At 43.5% G+C, this 27,760-nt stretch overlaps 1 protein-coding gene across 1 annotated transcript in view; it reads left to right on the top strand.

Annotated features, from left to right (window-relative positions):
• The window catches only part of PCSK2 (proprotein convertase subtilisin/kexin type 2), a 102,659-nt gene that overhangs the window by 70,912 nt on the left and 3,987 nt on the right, over positions 1 to 27,760 (top strand). Inside the window, exons 6-11 of the mRNA XM_035320344.1 lie at positions 95 to 171; positions 5,879 to 5,967; positions 8,660 to 8,835; positions 19,272 to 19,487; positions 20,775 to 20,875; positions 23,394 to 23,621. Of these exons, the coding sequence (XP_035176235.1) occupies positions 95 to 171; positions 5,879 to 5,967; positions 8,660 to 8,835; positions 19,272 to 19,487; positions 20,775 to 20,875; positions 23,394 to 23,621 (887 nt within the window). The remainder of the gene's footprint in view (positions 1 to 94; positions 172 to 5,878; positions 5,968 to 8,659; positions 8,836 to 19,271; positions 19,488 to 20,774; positions 20,876 to 23,393; positions 23,622 to 27,760) is intronic.

Genomic DNA, 27,760 nt, shown 5'->3' on the forward strand with positions numbered 1-27,760 from the left:
AGGACAAAGATTACTAAGGACTCCCAGCCCCTGCAGCGTGTCCCACTTTGCCCTGCCTTTCTGCTAACTCACTGAATGTCTTTGTGTTTTGCAGAATGCCCAAGCCAGCTACGACTTCAGCAGTAATGATCCCTACCCTTACCCCCGCTACACAGATGACTGGTTTAACAGGTAAATGGCTTCCAATTGACCTGCCATTCACTGCAGTTTGCAGAGGAAATGATAAGTATTTGCTGATATTTGTGGAATGTCTGTTTTCTTCTAAATTCTGTGGTTGCCAAAACAGAAGCTTCAATCTCATTACAGCTTAAAAATGAGAGGTTACTACTAACTTCATTTTTTAGATAATGCTGAACAGTGGTTCATAAGCAGTTTGTAAATGGTTTATTGTGCTTTTAGATGACTGTCAACTAAGAGTGCTAAAGAGCAGCATGGTGTAAAATAACCAGCTTGAAAAAAAAATACATTTTACAAAAGTTCTGAATCATCTATCCTTTCACCATGACTTAAGGACAGTGTATGTGGATAGCATTTCAGGGTTTGATTCTGAGATTTCAGACTGCTGGAGGAATTAAAGTCCATGCACCACTGACTGGGAACCTGTTCTGTTGGGTTTTAAGCCTGGAATCAACAGTGCAGCTGTGTTTGTTGTGGTGTTTCTCCCTAGCACAGCGTGATTGTCCAAGACCCACTTTTCCGTCAGTATGTTCTGAACCTAACCACTTTCCAGCCCATGAATGTCTGGTCCTCAAAGGTATGGTATAAATACAAATGGCCCAAAAGAAAAGGCTTCAGATTTTAGGAAACGTAACCTTTTGGTTTCCCCAAACACATTTTTGATTAAAATAGAACAGAAACATGTTGATAGTTCTTAAAATAAATAAATAAATAAATAAAAAATCCCTGCCTTCTGCATCTGTCCCATAAAATGCCCTTTCTGTCAGGCAAACTGCCCCTAGCAAGATGTTAACATAGTCAAGAGTGCAGAGTCCAAGGCGCACCTATAAGGTGTGTTTAGTACCTGGTGATCTCAGCTTCCAGCATCTCTGGCTCTTCAGCATACTCGCCAGGGTGTCAGACAGGTTCTGGCTTAGATTTGCAAAACTTGTTTCAGGGTATTTTCAAGGAAGTTTCCAAATGTCATCTAGATTTAAATATAATTGATGCCTTCAGCATTTATATAGCAGCAGCACGGAGAAGTTGGAATATTTTAAGAGTTTCATGGCTCATAGTGTTTATAGAAATACATTAGACCTATTTGAACTTGTTTTCATCTCTAACTTAGTGTGGCTGCATGAATGGCTTCTTGAGTTTTGGATGCAGATTGTTTTGTTGTTGTTTGTTTCTGTTTCTAAAGAAATCAATTTTACTTCAGTCAGGGTGGCACAACAAAGATGTGGAGCAGCTGTGCTTCCACCTCAGACACAGGCTTCCTGGAATGGATCAAACAGATTTAGGAGCTGTGATGTCCTTGTTTATAGTCCTGCCATTTTTCAGCAAAAGCAAGATGCCAGTGATGTTTCTCCTTCATTTCAGGAAAGGACATCTGACACTTTTAAACTAGCATGAATCCAATTAGTGAATGGAAAGTCAGAGAAAGACTAGGGCTCTAATTTGTGAAGGTCTACTAGCTTTCTTGCTTTATTTATGCAAAGGATCTTTGTAGGAGAAAGATATCACTTAGCTCTGGAGCAGCACAGAGGAAAATTAAATTTAGCTTTAGTGGGTAATGGTAGATTGTGTCATTTTCAGTGTGGAACTTCATAAAACTAAGTGTGTTCTGCCAAGCCCCATTAACACCAGTTGTGCTGCAATCAAATATTTTATAGCAGGGCGCAGTTTGCGGTCCTCACGTGTTCAGCAAGGTGGCACTGCAGACAGAGTTACCTCCTAAAGTCTCTTAAACAGGCCTTGAGCATCCTGGAAGTGACAAGGCTTATGGCCTCTTGCCTCAGATTCCTCTGGCCAACCTCAGGCACCCGAGTGAAGAATCAACAGTAAGCAGCACAGTTGCCTGTGACTCGATCTATAATTATTGAGAACAGCATGATGCCGGTTTTCAGAGAACTGCAATACCTCTTCCTGTTTATTTTCTTGAGTGGACAGGGAGCTGAGACTGTTTCAATGTCAAATTCGTTCCTTGCCTGCACAATCCGGGAAGTCTTCAAGAAGTAAGATTTCATGTTTTGTCCAGACTAAGACAAGAACCAACACACTGTGTCCAGCTGTTCAGGAGTGGTTGTGGCTGTTTTTCTCTGCAGATTTCTATGCTGTTTTGTTAATTAAGCTGATGTGCCCATCTATAAGCTATTGTCATGACTTCTGACTCCTGAATTGTTATTACTGGGAGGTTACAACTGCCTGCCTGTGACGGTCTGTCTATCCATATGTGTAACTGCACAGGTGCATCTGGATAGACAGTAGTTATACAGGACTGCCATTCAAAGAAGCCAATAAAGGCTCCAATTTGCTCAGTTTGCACTAAGTTATGTTTCTCCCATTGAATTTTATGCATGCAGGAGGATCACACTCAAAATAGGATAGCGTGGCATTCCTTTTTCCATAAAGAATATGTTTCTGTGTAAGCGATTCAAGTGATTTGTGGAACAAGAAGCAGAGGACTGTTTTTAAAAAAGATGAACCAAGGGGCTTTTGTGAGCTGCCAGCTGCATGTGCCAAGTATCATTAGACTTTAAGAAAAAAAGGAGAGGTTTTTGCATGGAGTATTTCATTAATCACAGCTGCTCCGCTTCTAAGCACAGATTCCCTTTCCACTTTGTGCTTTTTAAGGCTGCTGGAAGCACTCTGGCCTTTATATCTAAGAGCCACTGGCCTGTGAAACCAAGCAGGGTGGGTTTTGGAAGGGGACAATTTGATGCTTTGGGCAGCAGTTGCAGGCAGGCAGGTTGGCTGCTGTTCCCAGCAGAGGCACGCAGATTGCTGGGCAGCAACGCTATTTATTTCCATGCTCCCCGGACTTTCTGCTTGACTGTGTTCAGAGCACAGCCTGGGGACCAAGCCAGCCAGGAGAACGTCGTTTTGGGATGGGGGACGCTGGGTGCAACACAGGGCAGGGCTGTGTTGGAGCCTGAGAAGCAGCGAGGGCAGTGAAGGAACCTGAACCAAGCCCAGTTCCCAAAGGCAGAGGCAGCCCCACAGCACTCAGAGGGGTTTTCTGGCACCCACTTTGGGAAGCAGCTGTGACTCCACCACCTCCTCCTGCATAACATTTGGGAGCTTGGCAGGAACCACGTTGTGGCGGAGGTACCTGTGTGCATCAGGGATAGCTCGGCCTCACTGTGCAGCCCTCTGACTCCTTGTTGTGAGCATGCACCAGGCTCCCGCATCTCACAGCACCGAGATTATGAATTTCTGCCGTGACATAAATAACAAATAATAATTTTCACTCCTGTAGCCTCTGTATTCAGTATATTCTCTCACCCAGATCAGAGTTTGCTGGGCATAAAATTATTTACTATCTTGGAAATCTGTTTTCTTCAGATGTTAAAGAAAAAAAGGCCTTTATTTATTATGGATCCAAACAAAATCCCATTGAGTATCCCCTTGGCTTCCAGACAGCGCTCATTAAAAGGGTAAAAACACCTGCTCCCCTCCTCCTCAGTTTTTCAATCAATACACTGGAAACCATGCAATAATTGAGAATTCATCTAAAGGAATATAACAGCTCTTTCTACCTGCAGTGTTACAACCAGGGTAATGGAGAGCACAGCACTGCTGCTGGTTCTTCACATGTTTGGATACAGGTGGAGTGGCACGTTACCAAAGTAGTGCCCCCCTTCCTTCTGTGCTTCCCCATGTGCCAACACTCAAAGGCTCAGAGGCCTCAATATCAAGCAACTTAATTATTTTTATCCCCCGATTTAAAGATTGAAATTTGGTGATGAGATGACCATTGGAGAGAGAAGCTGTGATTTGGGCCCATGACACAGGTCACTACTTCATAGAAACCACAATGGGTTTATCAATGATACATGAACAGCAAAAAAGGGCTAGATTTGAAAAGTCTGATATTTGCCATTAATAATTCAACCAAGTGCATTTGCAGTAGCTCGCATGTGATTTTTTTTCCCTCCGGTCAGCAGCACGGTGTCTAAACCCTGAGCTGCTGGAACAGGTCTGCTTGCAGGCTCCATCATGTGGACCCGTGGAGAGGAGAAGTAGGGAAAAGGGCCTTCTGGCGGTCCTGATACAGTTTTTTCTTCTGTGATAAAGAGTTCATCTGACAGCATGACCATTTTTTTTTTTTTTGGTGCCCCAGCCTCAGTCAAGCCAATTTTTTAACAAAGCCATTTACTCTGCTTTGTGGCTTCGAGCTAGCCCACAGGTGACTAGATAGCGAATGCCTAGCAACCGTATATTTTTTTAACAGTTCCTTGAACAAGGGCATGAGGGAAAACGTGCTTGAATGTTGAAAGAAATTTCTCCAGCAGTGGAATAAGAAGTCTGTATCACTCACCTCTCTCCCCCCTTTATAAAAGGAACTTGCATGAGATCGTGATCACAACACTGTGTCCATTTGAGACCAGTCCTTTTCTTTCTGGGAGCCGCCTTGAAAAACACACTCTTCCAAGTGCAGCAGTAAAAAGGATGTGATGCTTCTCACCCCTTTATTAATTTTACACTCACCTTTGCCAGAGGTGCTTAAAGGGAGAGAGGGAGAAAGAAGCTGATTAAAAGAAAACAATCCTGCTGCCTCTAGGGATGGTTCGTCTGGGACTCTGTATAGCCTTTACAACACAGCACAGCTAATTGCATGAATCCTTAGCGTGCTGTAGGAACACTGCCAGCTGAAATGCACAGAGGGGTGAATGTGAGCGGTAGGAAGGATGCATATTGATGGAACATCTTAAAAAAACTGTCATCAGCATAGATTTCGCTAGTTGCTCTGCTGCTGCGCTATTTTTTAAAATTATATTATATTGCCTTTATTTATCTTCTCTGTGGTTTAATTTCTGTGATGAATTAGGAGAAAGAAAAATGCAGTCTGCCATCCTGCAAGCCTGCCTCAAAGCCACCAGCAGCTTCAGGGTCTCTGTTAAGAGCTGTAAAGCACTTCAGAGACGCCAAGTGTTTTTGAAACACCACGTGTCAGCCTGAACCTGGACCTCGGTGTCAGAGACATTTCCCGTTTGAGCTGAAAGCAGGAGGTCTGCGAGCTGAGAGCTGCAGCCCCTTTTCTGCTTGTGGCTCTGGTGGGAATTAGGGGCTGGAAGAGGAGGGTACAGGTGCCCTTGGGCTGGCCAGCCAGGCCACAGCTCCGGTGCCGAGGAATGCAGTGACCACTGTGGCTCTTCTCTGCTGCTCCAGCTTGATCTTGCACCACCTCTTTGCATAGCATTTTGTTGTGGGCAGGGATACACTCCTGATACATATTTGAAGACCAAAAAGACAATTGGACCTTGTTCTGTGGGGCTCAAAATAACAGGTGTCATGCTGCCTAGTCACAAAAATACAGGACTTAATATTGATCTTATTTCTGCACTGTTCTTTCAAGGGACTGTTTCTGCTGCCTAATGGTTGGTAACAAGACAGAATTTGACAGCCAGAGTTAAAAAGAAAAGGGCTGAATAACTTTAGGACTAAATGAAGCATAAGTATGCATGTTAACCTCTGAGCAAGCATCATTCGTACTGCAGAGGGGAAATTGATTATTGGTGCTTCAGGAAGGAATGAGCTCATCCAAGGATCCTAGTACAGCGCTCGGCAGTTTGCCATGGAAGGGTTTTCCTCAGAAGCTCTGGGACCTGCCCATAATGAGGCAAAACCAGGACCAGGGTAAAGTGTCTTCACTCAGCACATGCAGTTGACCACCGAATTAGCTGGGGCTCACACGGTGTCTCTGTTTTCCCCTCTGCAGCCACGGGACAAGATGTGCGGGAGAGGTGTCTGCAGCTGCCAACAACAACATCTGCGGTGTGGGAGTCGCATACAACTCCAAGGTGGCAGGTACAGTCACTATCCAAGGTGTAAATGCTCCTCAGGCAGAACTGCTCCTGCAGGGACAGGTAGTTGCCCAGGACAGGACTGCAGGCTGGCACTGGACCACGTGCTTATTACTTTTCACAGCAGCTGGAGAGAAGAATTTCTCTATGTCTTTGTCTTCTCATCTAAGGGCCTTATATTGCTTCTTCAATGACATTGAAGAGGAACAGTTCACCTCCTCCTTATGTTATCCCCTGCTTGTATACCCATTTGCAATGCTCCTTCCCTGCACTGTTGCAGAATCATTTGTGACAAATTTCATTTTGCAGGAGGTAAAATACAAATTTCTGCTGCACTTGGAAACTGTACTTGAAAAGGCAAATCCCGTGCCGTTTGTATTCTTTAGGCTTTCACAGCACAGGCCCTGCAGCCCTGGGAATCTCTGCAGTCATTGCTTTCCTCTCTCGTAACAAGGCATGCAGAGTGGTAGGAGTAAACGTACAGAGTGGACGGGGTGGTGCTTAGCACCCAGCATTCACACCTGAGGTGTGTTGGGTATTTTTACTTCAAGTAGCTTTTGTCTGTGCTGATAGACTGAGTACAGTGGTTGGAGTGAGTTGAGCTCTGGGACAGCATGTGCCAGTTTCGTTTCATCCTAAATAAATCTGTTTTTCCCACTGGAAGGTTGTTCTGTGATGTTAACAAGGGCACAGCAAGTAGAGAGGGATGCTTATAAATTTAATTTCATTCCTTAATCCACACTAACAACTCCAGTTTGGATGCACCCATTGCTTCCTGGGGAAGGTTCGCAGTGGGTGTGCAAGGGCAGCTCTGCTCTGCTGGGCCAGTCCCCAGTTCACTGCCATGTCAGAAGTCTGAGGAAGGCTATGTTTTACCTGTCACTGCACAATCCAAAGCCAAACTTCCACATTAGAAGGACACCAAGCAATGTTTGCTAAGCTGTTACCCAAGAAACGTCACATGAGAGTTAGTAACTGAACAGGCAGGTCTAGTGCTTGTCCCTCTCCTTCAGCAGATGTCTCCTTCAGCAATGTCTCCTTCACAGATGGGACGTTTTACAGTTTACATTCTGGCAATAACTGTTTTTAGAGGAAATGTGATTTGAAGCATGGGATTTTGGCAGGTTCACATCTGTATTAATAGTAAAATCTACAGCTTCAAGCTGGTTGTTTAAAAATCAAGAGGTGAAGGCCTTTTCTCATGACCAATAGCCTACAAATAGTCTTCCAGATTTGCCCCCTTCATAGCAGAATCCCCACTGATTTTTGGGAACACTAGCCTTTTCTACACGGGGACGGTGTGCACTTCCAGCACCACCCTGTGGTCAGTGGAAAATCAGAAGTTAATTGAGTTGGCAGTCCGCACCTGACATGATTTGGGGTCACATTTGCAGGTGAACTGGAAAGTTGGTAAGCAGTGATCTAGGGAAATGTGTGTTTTCATTCTCATATCTATTTTATTATTATTATTATTATTTTTTTCCCAGAAGTCAATCCAGATTGCTTGGCTCCCCCTGTTGTCCCCTGTCTCCCCGGGATCAATCATTAATTCTGTGGTTCCAGTGCAGACCTGCATTTTACAAGCATGTCAGGGGATTTCTCTGCCATTGAGGTTCACTTAATTTCTAGCTTGAATTAGCTGATCAGGAATTATCCAGCTTTGGTCAGTTTTCCATTTGAAGTTTATACCATGCCTGTTTGGCAAATACCACTCTTCCCAGCCTTGTATTTGGCACATGGATTTTGTATCGAATACCGTGAAAGCACTGGCTTGTCAACCAGGCTCCCCACTGCCGTGCACACTGTTTGGCTCTGTGGTATTGATTTCTGTCATATCTCTGTCCTGAAGCTGTTGGGAAAAACACTGAACTTCAACTCAAGGCTATGAATGAGATTTGGAATGTGTCTCTGGTTACCCAGGTCTCATCCAAAGGTTGGCTAGCAGTGCAGCTGGCCTGTGAGGGGTGGGTATGATGGATGCAAGGGCACTGCCACCTTTGTCATACACTCTGGCTTGCTTACAGCCAGCTCTCCAGTGTCTTATGAAGTTGACATGTCCTTGGATCGTATCACTTAAAGTCTAACTCAATTTCTACTGCGATATGGGTTATAGGAAGAAGGTTTTATTTTTATTTTTTATTTTTTCCTACAAATACTGGCCATGCTTTACTATTGTGTCTGCATGTTGAGGCATCAATAGTTTTCCAGGAAATCATTGTCTAGTATCTTTTCCCTTCCTGATTAAATTCTGGAGAAGAACCAAAATAAACAGAAAAAATTACTTGAAAAACAAATGAAGTGTCAACACATCACTGAGTATAAATTACAGGACATTGAGTGGTGATGGTAATCGTTATCCTTAGTTGTTACAAACTAAGATTTAAATAGCATTTTATAATATTTAAATAATATTAAAAGTGAGATTGCTGAACACAAATGTTTTCAAATAGTAGGTGAAAAATACTCTGTAATTAGCAGTAAGGAGTTTTGTCTTTCTGGACCATGCTGCATTGCCGCGGCTGGATGTTTAAGTGCTGGCGTCCTGCTGGGTAAACACACCCTGGTGGAAAGTGAATGATGAGTGCAGAATTGCTGAATGCATGAAAATACCCTTAACTGGGGGACTTACCAGGTGCTGAGCTTTCATCTTGCCCTGGGTAATGCATAATTCATGTTTATGCTGATTAAATCCACAGGTATTCGAATGCTCGACCAGCCATTTATGACAGACATTATTGAGGCTTCCTCTATCAGTCATATGCCCCAAGTTATAGATATATACAGTGCCAGCTGGGGACCAACTGATAATGGAAAGACTGTGGATGGACCTAGAGAGCTAACGCTGCAGGCGATGGCGGATGGTGTGAACAAGGTAACAATCGTATTAACTAATCAAGGTATCGGGGCAGAATGGTATGTACACACTTGCACTGAAACCAGTGACAGGGGTGTACCTGATCCTCCAATAGATGTTACAGAGCACAATGCAGTTGTGTAAACTGTCCCAGCTTTCAGTATATTCTAAGGTCTGTTGACGTTATCTCTGCACTATTGTGGGATTTTTTTTACTGCATAGTCTCAGGATACTGTGCTCTCCTGTGTGGAACTGTATTTTTCTCCAGTCAGCTTACATATGCTTTTCACATGCTATTGCAGTCAAAATGGAAGAGTCTGATCACATCCTGGCTCCAGAGGCCTGTAAATAGTCCCTGCTTTGAAAGATGCCAGCTGTACTACTGACGTCACGTTGTCTGTTTTGGTGTGCTACCAGTTTAATTGTCATTTCGGACACAGATCACTCATGTGATCGTAATTACAGCTGTGATTGTACCACCCTGTCTGTGGAGTAATATTATTCCCCAGTAGTGGGAACCTCCTTGTTTTATTCCCATCCTTTCAGCTCCTTCCAGGGTCAGTCTCCGTTTTTTGTCAAAGACACTCAACGGCATCTCAGAATCTGTTAAGTATATACTATATTAGAAGGTCAGGTAAAATGCATGCCACAAGTTAAAAAGGAAACAAATCAGTCCAAACAAACAAACAAACCTTGCATGTCTCTTGTCTCTCTTTGGTGTCATGCAGTTGTGACAACCACAGTTCCTCCTGCTGTTGTAGGGAAGGAGCCTCCTCTCTTTGTGGATTATAGTTGGGTTTCCATAATGAAAAGATTTGAAATTCCCCAGAACATCTGGGGTGGTTTTGTGTGGGAGCTGTGCAATTACTCATTTTCCATCCAAATTATTTCTTCCTCTTGCCTGTGCCAGTTTCACCCACTCTTCATCACCACCTCCCTGTGAACAACACATTCAGTGTACCATGTTTGGTGACATGATAATTAAATCTATTGCTGTGGTAGGTGGTGAAGCATCCAAAGCATTCTCAGATCCCGAGACTCTAATCTTTTGCCTATAACATGAATTATGGGCATCTTCATGCTCACCTTCATGCTCTTGCCTACAAATTTGGCAACATATTCCAATAACTCAGGAAGACCTGTCACAAATTTCTCCTGAGTCTTCTCAGTTTTGCAGTATAAACTTTACAAACCTCTGACCAGCTCATAGTCCCCGTGAAGTCAACTTACACAAGCTGGTTTTCTTCTCATGCCTTTCTTTCATCTGTCTAGAGTTTCCATAAAGATTTTCTTGATCCCCTTAAATATTCCTGTCATAGAGAGAATCTTTCGTCGATGTGTGTGACATGGCTGTTTTATGTTTAGCAATAGTTCTATGTCTTGCAGTTAGTGGATACCTGATAGTCCTTCCACCAATGTTTGTTGGAGCAGAGAATCTGGCTATAGAAAAATTCCCATCCTGTTTTTTTGTTATTCTGCTCCATGGAGAACTAGTCTAAAAATAACAGAAAAGGCATGAATAACCCAGGCAGGGTAATGCAAACTAATCAAAATTGAGAGATTTTACCCTCTCAAGAAAAGCAGGTTTAATTTTTTTTATTATTATTATTTTTTTTTCAGTTTCTTGATATTTAGAAGAGTTTTCAATTAATTTGCTGTTGTGTCGTCATGTTCTCTCGTTTGTGGAGTTACACTGGTATTACACCTCTGTAATGTTCAGCGTGAGAGAAGGGATTTTTCTCTGCTGTTTTATTGTCTAGTCACGGTCCCATACCTGGGGGTGCTGGGCATATAACTTTTTTAATGCCCTCCCCTTCAATGTGTTTGCAATTCTCGTTAAGAAGTAATTTATAATACTAGGGTCAGAAGGACCTTGGCATAACTTAGGTTTAATGCTTGCTAAGAAGAGAGAGTGGTGATGGTGAGCTGCCCTCTGGGAAGGATTGCTCTCATACCATATCAGAAAGCGTAAAATGAGCAGACGAACCTGCATTAGGAAAACAGTTCTGTCAAACAGCCATTGTGGAATGGAGAGCAGAAGGGATAATATTGCATTCTAGCTAAGAAAGAAATTGTTGTTGAGGAACGATTACACTTAATTTTACAGTGATGGTATTGCAGCTATCTCTTGGCAATACACACACAACAAAAGACAGCTCCCCCCACAAATAAATCCCTTCGCATTGTACTTATAGCTTTATCTACCCTTGTTATGTGCATTACATTTCCTGTCATAGAAGAGTTTTGGGGTGTAGTTTGTTCTAGTTTCTCTTCCTGGAGAGCCAGGTTTCCCAGGATATTTCAGGGTTTCAGTGGATGCTGGGTATTCTCCACAGTGCTTTGAAAATCCCACTACAGGCATCCCTGCATGTAAAGAAAGACTGACAAGCCTTTGATGTATTGCCATTCTACCTAGCTTACATCTACGCTCTATGCACCAAATTCTCTATTGGCCATAGAAATGTAAATCTAATTTATAATCATTTTTCAGAATTAAAAAAAAAAAAAAAAAAAAAAAAGCACAACACTGTTATTAAAGAGAAAAGTAGTATCTTTTACAAACAGAGACAAATAAATGTAGGAATGCTTTTTCTTAGTCTAGGGCTGATTCTCACCAGAGTGATGGTTCATGAATTAGTGATGAAGCTGAAATATTGGCAGGGAGGAAGCAACATGCTGCGAATAAAAATGTGTTGTTAAACTAAAAGCCATACTTTCAAATGTCCTGAAAGGAAATGTAAGATCTCTTGCACAGAGCAAGATTAATATCCTTGCCTCTATGGCAATAAACTAAAAAATAATTGGGAGTGATATGAAGTTCTTATGGGGAATATGCAGTTAACCAAGCTGATGAACAGTGGTAACATTTGCCTTGTTGCCACCATACTTGGGAACTCAGCTTAAGGAGACACTCACAAGGGTTTCATCCTTCCCCAAACCCCATTCCGCTGTCCTGTCCTTTTCGCATCCTCCTTCCAGAGTTGCAGGGATGCCTGGGGTAAACACTCACCTGGTAATTTTAACACGATGATAACTGCAGAAACTCAGAGACTTCTTGTTTGTGTGTCTGTTTGTGTCTGTTTATATGGCTTGAAGGCATGCATTCATAACCAGATGGGCTAAGGCTGATAAATCTTCTTTCTCTTCCATTTCCAATTCCTGGCATTTGTTAAGATAATTCTTACCTTCTATCTTAATCAAACCATCACTTTAGTGTTATCTTCACTTGTGAGATAAATAGCATAAACAAAGGTAACAGTAAATAGTATAATTAAGGACTGGAGAATCTGTCCATCACATTGGCAATTCCTTTATGGGCTCTCTTTACTAATTGCACTTCTACGGCTGAACACAATGGGATGGCACGTGTGAGAACTTGGTGTTGGTGTAATACACGCAATCAGGAGGTGTTGAGAGGGGAACTCACACTGCTTTTTGTTATTTAGCTGTGATCCCAAGCATTTTTCACGCAATCTGCTCTTCACTGTGTTATCTCCTGGCTTTTGTTCAGGGTCAGTAGTCTGCAGTGGTAGAACAGTGGTAGTTGCAGTGCAAAGATAAATTAGCTCACCACAGGCACTTGAGGGTAGAGGTAGAAATAGTTTCATACATGCAAACATCCCTGGGCTGCGAGGCATCTGATGCGGGCTGCCGGCTGTGACAGGAGACAGGGCTAGTCTGCGCCCAAGTCAGATATCCGTGAGGGTGGCCTGCAGCTGGCTCAGGGACAAATGCTGCTGAGTCTGGTGAAAGAGCTGTCCAGAGTGTGCACTGCCGCTCACTCTTTTTCTGGACACATTTGCCAGGAGCTACAACGGATTTATGTCATAAGATTTTATTATCTGGCTTCTAGACGCCATCTGTGGACAGCAGCAGGCTATGGCGTCTAGACAAAAAGGTGTATGTTTCTTTACAGCCCCACGAAGTCACCAGCCTAACGTTATTCTGGGCTGTCCTGAGATGGCTTTCCCCTGCACCAAGACCAGGAGGCTTACATGCTCAGTTGCCTTGCCCCTAATGTGTTGTATGTTTGCATGTATATTTCCTCTATGAGCTATGGAGGGGTATTATTGCAGGTGCAGAAATACAAACTGAAATTCAGAGCAGAGCAAGAGACCACGGTGGTGAACCCAGGACTAAGCAGCCCAGCAGTGCCAAATACAGCTCGCTATATCATCTGAGTGAGAGGCACTTTCATTTCAGAGAAGGGGGAGTGAGTCTGTAGTATTTTATAAACAGGGCTGGCTGGAGCAATGCTGTGTGATTTACATATCCCTTGTCTGACCTGTGCTTCCCTGTCCTGGGGACCAGACAACTTGGGGTGAGGAGGGCAGAGAGAGAGAGACAGTAGATGGCATCCCAGTGGTTGCACAACTCTCTTAAATCTCTTACTTATGGAGTTTTGTTCTCTGGTGCCTTATATCCAGAATTATATCAGCAGACATCTAAAACTGTAAGCTAAGGAAGAGGGAACTAGCTCAAGAACTAATTCCACCCATGCTTTATGGGTACATCCCATCTTTAATGCAATACCCAGAAAACATTTCTTTCTTGCTATTTTATGAGTTCAGTATTTACAGCTTCAGCAATAGAAATTTAAAGCAGTAAAAAGAAGTTATCAAGCTAAGCTGGTCTCTATCTATTGTATTTTTATGATGTAGACTTTTATATTAGTAGGTTGCGAGCAGCTGCTCATGGACTGAATTAATTTCTTGAGACTTCGCCAGCTCAACCAGAATACATAAGCCATGATCCATTTGTGCATGTGCTGGTGAAAGTGTTATTGCTTCCATAATATGGTTCTACCTAAGAAAATGCTGCACGAGTATAAATTGCCAAGGGAACAATATTAAGAATTTATAGTCTCATCATGGCTCTGTAATTGGGCTCACCAATGAAGGAAGAAAGGACAGCTTTAAAAATGAAATATTTCTCACTTGCCTCCTTTCAAGGCCATGCACAGTGCATTCGTGTTTGAAATATGTTGAGGATAGCATGTTATTGAAGTATATGCAGTTAGATGCCTCTAACTTTATTTTATTGGCTCAACAGCCAAGCGAGGATAGGGGAATTAGTTTATGATATGGCAGCCTTCTGATTACTCCATTTCTAAGGAAGCCTTACAAGCTTTATTATAAACTGGGAGCCCTTTCCTATCATACTGCTATTGTGTCTGGAAATCAAACCACATTATAGCCCCACATGAGTATATTACATCTGTTTGGTATTTTGAAGCTACACCATTTATCAGGTGGGAGGGATTTTCAGGCTTTGGTAAAACAGCCTGATCAGCTTTTCTGACCTTGTGGTGTGATACACCAGCTTTCACTGTGTACATGGTCTGGGTTTGGAGATCTGTCTGTGACCATCTGCTTTCCTGCCATAGCTCAGGGAACGGCCATGCCTCTCTGAGGACAGGACAGGAGCAAATCCCAAGTGCCACTGACTTCTGTTGTGACACTGTCTGCTTCAGGGATGCCTTGGTCACCTGAGGACCTTAGCTCTTATAACATTTGTGTTTCATGTGTTCCTATGACAGGGTTAAATATTGCCTTTCACAAAGATTCGAATGACTTTCATGTAAAGAACAGAAAGCTGCTGTATTGCAATAGCGTGGGCCAACATGGCACTATTTCTAAGTTATAAATGTTAATAGCCTTCATTGACATGTAAACTGCTGTTTTTCTAAGGAAATAAGATCCTAATTTAGCCTCAAAATGTAGATCTTGCTGTCTCACTGACCCCATGAATGTTTTCTGCCTAATCTGTGTGTCACAGCTCAGCAGCCATGGGCCTTTGCCTCCCAGCAAGGCTGGGAACCTTTGCACAGCATTGCAAGAACCACAGGTGAAACGTTGAGGCCAGGGAGCATCACACACACTGGGAAGTCTGTGTAGAGAAACCAGCACTGCCGATGGTGGAAAGTAAATTGGATGTTTAAAATCTTTTTCCTACTTAAAGTCTAGCTCAGAACTACTGAAGAGAGGATGGGATTGGTTTTCACCTACGATAGCAGTACCAGAATTAGGTCTGCGGAACTGCTGGACTAGAGCAGTGCATTATCACTTGTGGTACGCAGCCCAGGATCCAACAAAAACACATGGCTAGTTTAGACCAAGCCAGAGCATTTCACTCAAAGTATTTTGCTTATTTTCACAGGTCATCAAGTTCTTGCTTGCTTTAGTGAAGCAGATCAAATTTAAGTCAGACAGTAAGTTTTAAAGGGAAAGAAGTAATGTTTGAGCAGGTTGATTTATTTTATTTTTAATTAAAAGTTTGTTTGTTTGTTTGTTTTCTCAGCATTTTCCAAGTTCCATTCCCATTTCCCTGCTGCCTCTCTTCACCAAAACTGTATTTTTCCATCTGTTTCTCTTGGATAACAGAAGTCTATCTAGTCTCAACAGTAATTTAGGCATAGAAAATAGATCAAGCATTATTTTTAGCCAAAGGAAGTATTAACATTTGCACAATTAATTGGGGGTTGGTGGATGAGAGTTTAGTACTCTTCTGTGACCTAATAAAGACTGGAGTAAATTACATAAAGCATTTTGTTAGGGTTTGACAATTACAGGGCCCAGTTCTTTGACAATCTGATATGCAACAGTCTTTTGTACTTGGGTGATTATTACTTGACCCACTTAGTTTTAGGAGTCTGCTAGGAGAAACCAGTCAGCCAGTTACGGAAATCAACAACACGCGAGAAGAAAGCACGAGGAAGTCTGACTGAAACACAGCTCCAAGTATCGGCCGTTCTCTGCCTAACAGCTGCGTGTGTGGCCATGAAGAGGGAGAAGGGCATTCCTGGTGCTGCCAGAACAGCCTGTCCTCCCTCCTCACCGAACGCCCCGGGGTGGGACAGACCAACTAAGGGCCACCAGCAGCGGCCAGTTTGTGCAGGAGAACCCTGCTGCAGTTCCATCTGCACGGCACTCCGTGATGCGTGGCAGGACTCTGTTCTGTGTTTTCATGCTTGTCCTGCTTGGAAACTTAGCGCTGATCCTGATCTGTGAGTGAAGGATTAGGCCAAAGAGAAGGATCTGCATCAGAAACGTGCTGTAAAGACCGTGATGTTCCTTCCATCCAGCTTCAGCAACCCCGGTGGCCAGGCTCTGGAGGAAGCGGATGAGAGGAGCCAAAGCAGAGGCTGTGCTGTGTTAGAGGCCCAGCTGTTACTCACATGAGCACTTGCAGCCTTGACAGGAAAGGTCAGGGAAGCTGGAGGAGATCTATTTGTCAAATGCCACCAGTTTTTATCTAGAAAGTGTGATCCAGGAATCAAAACGTTGAGAAACACTGGCTTAGGCACTTGCCCAGCAAGCTTGATGAGTGAACACAATAACAAGGGAAAAAGAGTCCAAGATGTACCTCAAGTTACATAACATGAATTAGCCTGCAGTCCCCCTGCCAGCTCACTTTTGCAAGACAGTTGAGTAAAGATGTTTTACTGGGATTATGCTCTTTAGAAGATGAGAAAATGGGTAATAAAGTTTCACAGAGATATTTTTTGTCGGTAGCACAGCATCCCACGAAGAACACTGGAAATAGAAAGCCTGCTGTTTCTGCGGAGAGTGCTTCTCAGTACTGTCTGTGACTTTCCAAGCCTTTAGCCTTGCCCAGGATTTAGTTCTGGCTTCGTGCGAGTTGAGATGTGGGCCTCTTTTGGGCTACTCCCCAATGCACTGAGACGCATTTTCAGCTCTGAGCGTGAGTTACAGCTTCAGATGGCTCAGAAGTGAGACTGCCTGCTCTGCATTGATTTCTGGGGAAATGAGCAGGTTTTAACAGGATTCTGGAGGAAAGATTCTCTTTAAAATGTATCTTATCTTGCAGTCTTCCCTCTTCCTCAATCTTCCTGCAGGCTCCCTCTGGTGTTTCTACCTTACATTACTGGCACCTTCCCCAGTCATTTTTGGTCTAAATGTACAGCAGCCTAATTCGAGTGACACCACCGATACTTTTGAGGTTCATTTAAGGTTGAGATACAAATAGGAGCTTTCAGCTGGCCTTAAATGTGACACATAATTGACCCCGCCGAGATTTTTCTGGTTTAGACAAATACCATCCAGAGAATTGAAAATTCACTTGCCCTGAAGGCATATATTTCTGCCTTGTACTTGGAACAATGCTTAGGGGCAGGCAACAAACAGTTTGCCTGTGCAAGCTATCCAGCTACTGCGGGTCTGGCAGCAGGAAATGTAAGCAAACAAGTCCTAAGCATTACTGCAAATAATGCACATGGGCTGCCATCGGCTTAGTCCAATAGCGTTTGATTCCTTCTCTTTCCAGTCCTGGCTAAGAGGGAAACGAAATTGAAATTAGAATACTAAGAGGTAAATTACTTCAAAAAAATAATATAAAAAAATAATAAAAACACTAAGCCATGTTCGTGGATGTGACTGCTCTAGAAGTGATATCCCAAGACCGTTCTCCCATTACACTAATTGCATGCATAAAATCCTGCCCCCACTCAAGCCCAAGTTTCAGTTCCTCTTTGGATTCCACCTGACCCCTCCAACATCTGTTTTGCCTGTTTTCTGCTGTTCTGCCACCAACCCCAGCCATGGGGGGTAATGCTTTGCAGCAATTCCCACTTTTGGCAGCATGGAACAATTTGCCAGACGGGGCCAAGTCTGCTTCCCTACGCTGAATGCAGCAGAGGCTAACTTCCAGGCACCAAACTATTTCCGTGAATTTATGGCATGGAAATGGTGTGTTTCATCTCCCTTCTTCCCTGGAAAGAAAGAGTCGTTGAAGAACGGGTCCGTAACATGCCAAATGTCCTGTTCCTGGCACTTGCAGCCACCTGCTCTCTGTGGTGGGCAGCAGCCTGCCTTTTGGGGATGGACGGAAACGTGCTCCAGCTGCCCCTGAGGCTGTCCAACAGGCACAGATGGTGGCAAGGTGCTGTGATGGGGGCTGTGGGCACGGCGGCAAGCTTGTGATGTAGCCTGGGAAGCGAGTCCAGAGACCACATTTGGGCTCTGTAAGGTAACAGCAGTCAGAGTGTGAGATGGGATGTATAAAAAGGGGAAAAAAGTGTAACTGTTTTCATTATGCAGGGTGTTTTGTTTATTTGTTTTGCTTTTTTTAATAATTTGCTGGAATTGTTTTGTTTTTATGTATTTTTGCAACAGTGTCCTCTTCCCTTAGAACACAAATGATGGATCTCAGATCTTTGTGGGAGTTCTCAGGCTGATTTCAGTAGGCTTTCTCATAGTTATCATCTTTATTATGAAAACCTCTGTCCTGAGATGTTATGTACCCCAGTGGCAGCAAACCTGCTGTGCAATTCAATGGATTATAATGCGACTCACTAACATGCTTGAAATAATGAGGTTGCTCTGTTCAGTGGGGTATGATGAAAAATAGAGGCTACTGCTGGGAGCTCAGATTTGATTTAAATTCCTTGCAGAAAAGGTTCCCTATTAAAATACCATTGCAAGTTGCTATGTTTGTATATTCCTTAACTTCCATCAACTTGCTGGACAACGAAGAGGCCAGAAGATATTTTTTCTCATTTTCTGCCCAACTTGTGTAAACAGAATGTTAAATTGAGGTCTTGCACCCTTGTGATGCTGTTGGAAGTAAACTTTGGATTACATTAATCAAAACACAGGGAGAAAAACTGTGGCTCTTCTGGAATTGGTGGAGGCCCCGAGCCTGGCTTTCAGTGGCACTGATCCTTCTCCAGGTATTGGGGTTCTCAGGTCTCGCGCTCTTCCAGGCAGCCTCTACCTCTGTCTTAGCATGGGATGAGAAGAAGGCGCTGAGCTGATCCCTTCCCACTTCTTTACCTGAAAATGAGGAAGAGGATACAAATGTCTTTCCTTTAACCAACAGGAAACTTCGGTCTCTCCCATCCATCTCTGGACTGTGCAGTGGTTTCAGTAGGCTGTCTTTCTCTAGATGATTCATATGATCTCATAACTTTATTTCCTACTCGGTGGTAGAAGCTGGTTTGCCAGAAAAACAACTCTGAGTCAATGACACCTATGGAGAAAAATCTATTGAGAGGAAAAAGGTGCCAGTTTTGCAGGGTTTTTTAGCCATTGCCCAAACCTAATTGGATCTTACAAGTCTAGTGCCTGAGATGACCTATATCCCTTTTAAAAGAACACCTTCCTCATAGCACTTAGGCCTTGACATAAGTGCTAATGAATCCATAAAATGTCTTAGCGTTTGGCACAGAAGCCTTCAGGGCATCAAGAAAAACAGGAGATAAATGGAAACGCTCTGTGTGCATGAAGTTGCACAGTTGGCTGTGGCTGCCAGTTAACTAGATTTAATAACCTGTAGAAGTCCATTTTATTTCAGCTTAAGGTTGATGTATATTTTGTTTGGACCAGTTTTCTCCTTTAGAGATGCCTAGCTTCACAATTAGATGTGCTGTTCGAAGTGGGTGCTATTTCCTATTTGCAATTTAACCTAAAAGGGTCAATTTTCCCTTTTCACAGGGCCGGGGTGGGAAAGGAAGCATTTATGTCTGGGCTTCTGGAGATGGAGGCAGCTACGATGACTGTAACTGTGATGGTTATGCATCGAGCATGTGGACAATCTCCATCAATTCTGCTATAAATGACGGACGGACAGCTCTGTATGATGAAAGCTGCTCTTCAACCCTAGCCTCCACCTTTAGTAACGGGAGGAAGAGAAATCCGGAGGCTGGTGTGGTGAGTCCAGATATTATTGTCCTCTCGCTGCTGTCTTTTTGCACTCCCACGACCCATTACAACTCTGTCTGCTTTGGAGCAGCAGATGGTCCTTTGTTGAGATGGATATTTTCTCCTCTGCAGTACGTGATCGTGCCAGAACTGTCAGCTGAGGAGATGTGGGATTAACATTGAGGACAGCAATGATCTTCCATATCTTAGAGCTTCATATCGTTGGTGCTTCCCTTTATCAGAAACCAGATTTAGAAGTTCAATTGCCCTCTTTCCAGAGGACAGTGTGATAAAAGGTCTCTGTAAAAACCTAAATGAAAAGCATTGACATCTGAAATCATCCTTAATTGTGCTGGCAGAGCAGTCACGAACCAGACTTCTGCTGCACTGGAAACTGCATAGAGCAGACAGACATTCAGTCACCTACAGAGGAAACGTGGAGGTTCAGATTACCCTCAGAGATACAGTCTCATAGTGAGAGCAGCATGGAGAATCATGTTCAAGTACCTTTTGGGGCCACAGTTACTACTAGAAAATAGTTTCTCTTCCACTGTACTGATCACTGCTCTTCAGCACCTCCACACACGCCAGGACATAGTCCAATTCAGAGTGACAAATGGAGGGGTGGCAACTCAAGGTCAGCCCTTGCCAAAGGATCTATACATTTTCCATGGCCTGTCTCAAATCCCAGAGACTTTGTCCATTGTAGCATCCTAAGGGCCTGTGTGCAGCAGCAGAAGGAAAAATACTGTTTTCTGTCGTGGTATCAGCACTGTGCTGGTGTCAGCTGAAATGACCTGTGGCACCTTTTTAAATATCACCAGAAAATTTACTTGTAAGGTTTCCCTCAGGTCTCCTGTAGTGACTAATCTGCATAGAAGGCAGCAACCTGTTACTGGTCCTGGCTTTGGACTTGCACAAATGTTAGAAATCTCAGTGTTGTTAACAATTCTGGTTTCCGACTTGCACGATAACCATGGGGAAATGTAAGGCCTTTGGTTAAACTGTGTTTATAGGAAATAAATGATATCCATGTAAGTTTATGAGTCCTAAGTGACAATGAACATTGTTTTCCTACATTGTAATTTATTCTTGCATTCCCACCTTCTGGGACTGTCTCTCACCATGTTTTTAAATTTATACACAAGTCTAAAGAAGAAAACAGATCCTGGAAACAAATACACAATTCATCTGAAGACCAAGGACACAAACTCCACTTTCTATGTTTTTCTGGGTCTGTAGATGCAGGGAAAATGTCCTAGCTGGTTTCATTAATTAAGTCTAATATCATTGCAGGCTACCACAGACTTGTATGGCAACTGCACCCTGCGTCACTCAGGAACATCTGCAGCTGCCCCTGAAGCAGCCGGAGTGTTCGCCTTGGCCCTGGAGGCTAAGTATGCCGTTAAGAAATTCCTTGTGAGCTCTAGAGAGGAGGGGGCCTGGGGTTTGTTTAACGTTGTTCATCGTGCAAGCTGGCTGTGGCACAGCCGCTAGAACGAGCAGCTGACAAGCTGCCTGAAACTGCAGAGATGCGGCTGGTAACTTACAGATGGAGCTACAGCCCTGCCAGAGCCACACACCAGGCGCGTACGTTCTGGCTGACTTCCCTCTGCCGCCTGCCGCATCCACAGCTTCCAGGGGTTTGTTTGAGGGACAGGTTACATCGTTTCTCCACATGCCCAGTGGGGAAAGCCCAGCTTACAAAAATGTAAGAACGAACCTATGGAAGTTCATCTTGTCCCACGTGCTGTCTGCAATGACAGACGCCGAGGGGTGACAATAACAAGTAGGGATTAAGAATGATCTTTCACCAAGCAGCTTTGGCAATCAGTTGTTTGGAGAGGGAGCACTCAGCCTATCCCATTTTAACAGCCGCAAGCAGATTTATCCTTCTTGAATTTGTCCAATTCTTTTTCAAATTGTCTGTGTATTTGGCACCTGTATCATCCAGTGGCAATCAATTCCACAGTAATAATATTTTTTGGCAGCAGTGAGGAATGCTTCCTATGTTGTTTCTTACCCCACTGCTGGCAATTTGCTTTTGTGCTACATAATTGCTGCCGTTATGTGAGAGAATAAATGTCCATTGTCTGTTTACCTTCTCCCTGCTATTCATGACATTGGAGACCTCTTGTTCATCATCTTTTTTAATGATGAGGAAAAGGTTTTCTTACAATAACCCACACCATCTTTTTACTTTGTGTTAAGTCGTTTTATGAAGTGAGACAACATTTGCTCAGCTATACAGCTTCAGTTGCTGTAATCTTGGCACAAACTGAACACTGTGTACATAGGTTTCTTCAGCTGTATATAGAAGAATGAAGATTTAGCAGAGGGGACAAGGTTTATACCGTTAGCAGAGCAGTTGTGCTCAGAGAATGACTTGGACCAAGTCTCATTTTTCAGGTTTTATTCACACCAAACAAATATGCCAAGTGTTCAACTTTGGATGATCAATCCTTCTGCTATTGAATTTATTCAGTGGGACAGCCACAGTGTAATAAACTAATACGGCCATAAAAATAAGTCTTCAGACTTAATTAATTTCCTGACCACTGCACGTTTAACCTGGACTACAGCCCTAGTATCTCAGTGATGATCACTCCTCTTCTTTTGGGCTGTCCACGAAGACCTTAATTAATCTTGCTAAACAAGCAGAAATCACGAGTAAAAATTAGACTAACTTTTAGTCTGCAATTGGCTTTCTAGCCTTTGCTGAGAAGACAGAAAAGAAAAAGACGAAGAACTGTGTCTCCTCTTCCCTTCCAGCCTGACTCCTCTGCTGTGTTGTGCAGGGTTACCCTGGACGAGTTGCAGTGCCTTGGCAGGGATGGCTAACGATTTCCCATGCTGACTCCTCTTGCCTGCAATGTTTCCCAGCTCATGTATATCTGACTGTCTCTAAAAACTAGCTAATCTGTGAAATGGAAAGTACAGTTTTAAGACACATAGCAACTCTTAAAGGGTTTCAGTAAGAATGATGCAAGTGATCTCTGGTTTTCCGCTACCTTGTGTCACCTCAAAGTAATTGGCTATTCTGGTGTACATTCAGCATGCACACATGCTTATTACTTGGTGCACAGAAAGCTGAAAATCTGATCCTTTGGGGCTGATGGTTTGAATCAGACACATTGTAATGTTGAAAGAGTTCATCATAAAACAAATGGAATAGCTTTAGTTATGTAGAATTAGAATGTCAGTGCTAAAGCTTCCAGAATAATAACTTGTAAGTGCCCTTCCTGTCATCATAATCACTGCAAATCTATGAAGACAAGAGCTGATGATGAAGGATGATCACGGAATCTAGACAAACGTTACGTTTCTGCCTCCATCCATGCTAGTATATCACTGGTGACAAGCCTCCATCATACCTCGCAGTGCAAACCTGCACCGCCCACAGCCCATAACCCATATTCACAGTCTGCTGAAATTAGCAAGACCTCGCTGTTACAGCTCGCCACCTTCATCTGATCAGAGCTTCTCTGGGTGACCCTTGGAAGGTCCATGGGAAAAGCAGGAGGAGCAGGCAAGGAAAAGATGGCAAGATCTAAGAGGAAGGTTAGACTAAATTGTGTCATCATCCTTTTCTTTTGTATTATTCTTTTTGTATTATTTTCATCATCTCATATAATATTCCTCCCATTTTATTAGCTTAAAAATCGCATGGTAGATATTTAACGTGTAGTTGAAAGCAGTTGCTGTCAGAAATGACTTTGTAATTTTGGGGAAGTGCTATACAATTAAAACCTATTCTTCTTCCCACTGAAGTCATCAGAAGCTTGTTACTGATATGTATATAGATACAATTTATGTGTGATTCACAGAAGCAAATTTTACCAAAGGGCCTACTCAAACACTGCATTTCTTTAACATCTGTGGGAACTGTATTGTTTTCATGTTACTCTTCCACAGCTTGGATCTGACATGGAGAGACATGCAGCATCTGACAGTCCTCACCTCCAAAAGGAACCAGCTCCACGATGAAGTCCATCAGTGGCGCAGAAATGGCGTTGGGCTGGAATTCAACCACTTGTTTGGCTATGGTGTCCTAGATGCAGGAGCAATGGTTAAGATGGCAAAAGACTGGAAGACTGTTCCCGAGCGGTTCCACTGTGTTGGAGGGTCAATACAGGAGCCTGAGTAAGTGCCTAGTCTGGTGATTGTGGTTCATCTCTTGCCAGCACTGAAGAGACTGCAGGCAGGCAAATATCTTGACAAAGAACAAGATAATCAGAGAAACATAATGAACTTTTTTTTTTTTTTTTTTTTTTTTCTAAGAAAGCTTAACATTATCAGTAGCATTCCAGATATTTCAGTAAGATGATAAAATGAACGACATGATCTTTCAGTTCCTGGTTTGCTGGAGGAAAACTGAGCACATACGACAGCTGATCTATAGTGTCACTGCGAGTGCCCGTAGTGCTAATAGCAGCATCCATTTCTCCTAAGTACTTACAGGTGTGTTTGTGCCACAGTTTGTGTGAATAAACAGCCTGTGCATGAGGGAAAACCCAAGAAGCTGGCACTATAAATTACATAAACTGCTGCCACATGAAATATCTGTCAGCCAGGTCATATCTCGTTGTGACCTGTTCCAGCAGACAGTTTTATCTCCAGAAGACTGAAGCAGTCACCTACAGGTACCAGTGATTCAGTTTCAACATTACCTCATTTAACCGTGTTTGGTTTATGTTCTTCAAATCTCTAATTGCAGGCTAGGTAGTCAAATTATTTTCTGATTACCTTTGTGTGCTAAAGTGAATGAGTCAACAAGTGAATGAATTAATACTAATTAACTACAACAGCTATAGTTCAATTTAATTGTTTGAAATACTAACCTAATAGCGGCCAATTTATGTCTTTAACATTTGAAATTTGATGTTTCAGTGCCATATTTGAAAGCATGATTATTCTGTTGGAAAAAGAAATTAAATCAAAATGCTGCCCTAGTAGGTAGCTCAGCCAGACAAAGACTAAGTTCGCCCCCAACCTCCAGATGGGTTTGCTTTTGCAGGATCCAAGGTTCTACAGCTGAGATCTGAGTTTTAATTTACCTGGCCTACATATGCTTACTGGTAGGAGACAAATGAGAGGGTGCTGAAGCTAAATTCAAGCTATCTCTAGTTTATTCCTAATTTAAATGCAGACTGATGGTGTTTGCGAAGACAAGGCATTTCATGTATCTCAGTGTGGCCCCATTTTTTGAAATGGGAATAACTCTAGAGGGAGAATTTCATTATGGAGGTTTGGCTGCATGCATTAGGCAGTGTGGGTGAGGTTTGCTGGGAACAGACTGAACCAGAGCTGGGCAGTAAGTAGTGCTGCAGTCAGTCTGCCTTCGCTTTTCTCTCCCATTTCCGCTGTTGAATGGAGTGTCAGATAGAAAAGGAGAGGTCACAAGGGATGTTCTGAGTTGCTTTCCCTAGGTGATGGGAGGGCATTTCCTCTGTCCCAAAGACCTGGAGCTGTGGCAATGCTCCCCAGAGCTGTGACTGCCCCAAAAACTCGAGTTGAGCAGTACACGGGCTTGTATTGGTGTCTTTTGAGAGCAGTGCCCAGAACGGCGCAGACATCAGTAAGGATGAGATTTTAAAAGCATACGACAGCAGCAAAGCTATTCCAACCAAGTCAGTCCCTGCTGAAACCTCCTAACAATACTGCAATAAAGGCTCAGTGTGTGGTCGGTACGGGTGCCCCCTCTGTGTGATACATCGGTACATCAGTAGTGCTGCTATAGTATTTATGTCCACCCATGCAAGTGTCCCTGACAGCAGGTAATAAACATCATGATTTTCAAATTTACATCTTTTGAATTACACCATAAATAAAACAGTTGACGTTTTAGTATCTCCAGAGATTTTCTGAAAACGAAAACTCCATTTCTGCCATAAACGATTTATTTTTTCAGTTTGGTCTTGCTGCAGCAACATTTACGAAAAGTATTCTGTATGTATTTATATAGCTAAATATATTTGTATATATAAATGTATATTTTCCCTATACATTTGGGTAGATGAATAGTGGCACAGAGGTGTGTGCCACAGCAGCACTGTTGATTGGCAGAAGCAGGGCAGGAAATTACCTACAGCCTGGAACATGCAGAGTGCTGGAGGAAGCAGTACTGAAAGTGCAGCATGGCTCTTCTGCCTGGAGAAACGCTTGTTAGCAACGGGAACTTGCCCTGAGAAGGGATTTTTGTTGGGTCAGCAGAAAGAAAAAAAAAGAAAGAAAAAATAAAAAAAAAAAAAAAAAAAGGACAAATCTTATCATTGTGGCTGGCCCAGGGAAATACAAAGATGATTAAATCAGTGATAGCTCATTAGCTGTGGAACAGAGGCACAGGAGCGAGCTTCTGGAAGGCAGTTAGCTCCCCCTGCTCATCTCTGAAGCTGAGTCCTACGTTCCATGTGAAGGCGAACACTCACGGTGCAACTGGGCAACGGTACCACGAGGGTGGAAAACCCATCTTCCCTTCTGCTGCTTTTGTGGCTGGCTCCCCCACCCCCTCTTTCTTATAGTTTCTTTTGGGAAATTCACCTGGCCTAGAGTAATTATTCTAGTGAAGCAGAGAGCACTGTATTCTAGTTAATAGGTAAGGGGCAAAAGCAGCAAGCCCTTTCTCACGTGTTTCAGTGAGCTAACTTTGCACTGCAACCCTCATAAAGATGGAGAGGCTGTCTGCAGGCTGTCTGCAAAGCAGCTGGAGTGGTAACACTGCACGTTCTCCCATTTCTTTGATATTTTGGTGTTGATAGATAGAAAAGACTCGCACTGTGGGGTCCTCTTTCATTCACTGCAGGAGATGCAAAGCACTTATCACAATTCTCAGAATGAAGCATTGTTTCACAACGCGCTGTCCCTTGTGTGAGATAGCTGTGAGACGAGGCCAATTCAGATTGTTTTGAGGATGCTGCTTCCCAAGCAGAGAAATTTCAAGCATATGGCAACTGTGAGATTACATCCTTCACCTCTGGCTGGCATATAGTGCATTTTTCTTGTGCTGCGGGACACAAAATGTATCTTGAGGGTATTGTACTGATGTGTTCAAATACTTTAGCTATACAATATTTACCTTAAACCAGCTTCTGCAGCAGGGCATCCTTAAATTCAGAACAACACCTTTTTTGTTTGTTTTCAGTTTAAGGTAAGTGTTTACATGCCTTGAGGATCTGGGCGTGAATGTCTTTTTACACTGCAAGTACTCCCAAGAAGCCTATATCCTATGAAAGTCGGGGCTGAGACAGGCCTGAGCTAATTAGCAATGCACTGAGCAATACATGGAGCTCGCCTCAGGGAAAACAGAATTCCTGGAAATTAGGCTTGAATGAAACACTTTCACGGCTCTCTTAAGACTGCACTATTTCAGTAGCAAGGGGAAAGGTTGGATTTATACTCAAATTTCTTTTGAAAAGAAGGCATTCCATTAACACAGTCTGGCCAGTGTCCCTTAAACGGGGACACCCTTTTAAAAAGGGACACTCTTCCTCATGTCACTGCAAAACCTAGGTCACAGAGTTGCAGCGGGAGCGGTAGTAAAACGTGACTGGAGTATTTGGAGTATGTGGGCCAGGCACCAGAGTCCTCAGGGCTGCCTGGGGCCCTGAGGAGGGCTGCCCAGAGCACAGTGGCTGCTGGGCTCCGCTGCAAGAGCTGGGAAGGTGCTGGAGCAATGTGCTCTCGCCTCTTCTGGCAGCGCTGGAGGTGTGCTGGGGTGATGCTGCTGCCTGCCCGGCACACGGGGAGCCCAGAGCACAGGCCAGGGTAACGTCGGTCTTTTCTGTGTGGCACTCACCCTGCTGACAGCTGCTGCTGAGACCATTCATTCATTCCCAGCTGCGACTCCGCACAGGGGCAGGAGGCAGCCTGATGCTCTTGCAAGGGAGCTGCCAGGCCTTGTATCCTCCCTGCCTGCAGCTCTCCAAAAGGAGCAAAGGAGCCCAGTGTGTTGATGTCAGGGGTCTGCCTTCCTTTGGCTGACAGAGTCCTTGCAAAATAAACGTTGCAGGACTGAACCTATGTGCCATCTGTGGATCTGGTATGCTTTTTGGTACAACTCTTACGTCCACCCTCAGGTGGACGGTGGTCCTTCACTTACCAAGTTCACCTTCCTCAGGACTGACTTATAACAACCAGATTTGTGACTCAAGGTTTAGCACTCTGGGAGCTCAGGAAACAAGTGCGACTTTTTTCCTGTGTGTTCCTGTACGGGAGCAGTTCAAGGACAGCAATCTTCATGGAAAAAAATATTTTCCAAATGAGCTGACAGTGGGGTCCGACCT

The sequence above is a fragment of the Oxyura jamaicensis genome, chromosome 3, assembly GCF_011077185.1.
Source record: "Oxyura jamaicensis isolate SHBP4307 breed ruddy duck chromosome 3, BPBGC_Ojam_1.0, whole genome shotgun sequence".
In the NCBI taxonomy this organism is placed as follows: domain Eukaryota; kingdom Metazoa; phylum Chordata; class Aves; order Anseriformes; family Anatidae; genus Oxyura; species Oxyura jamaicensis.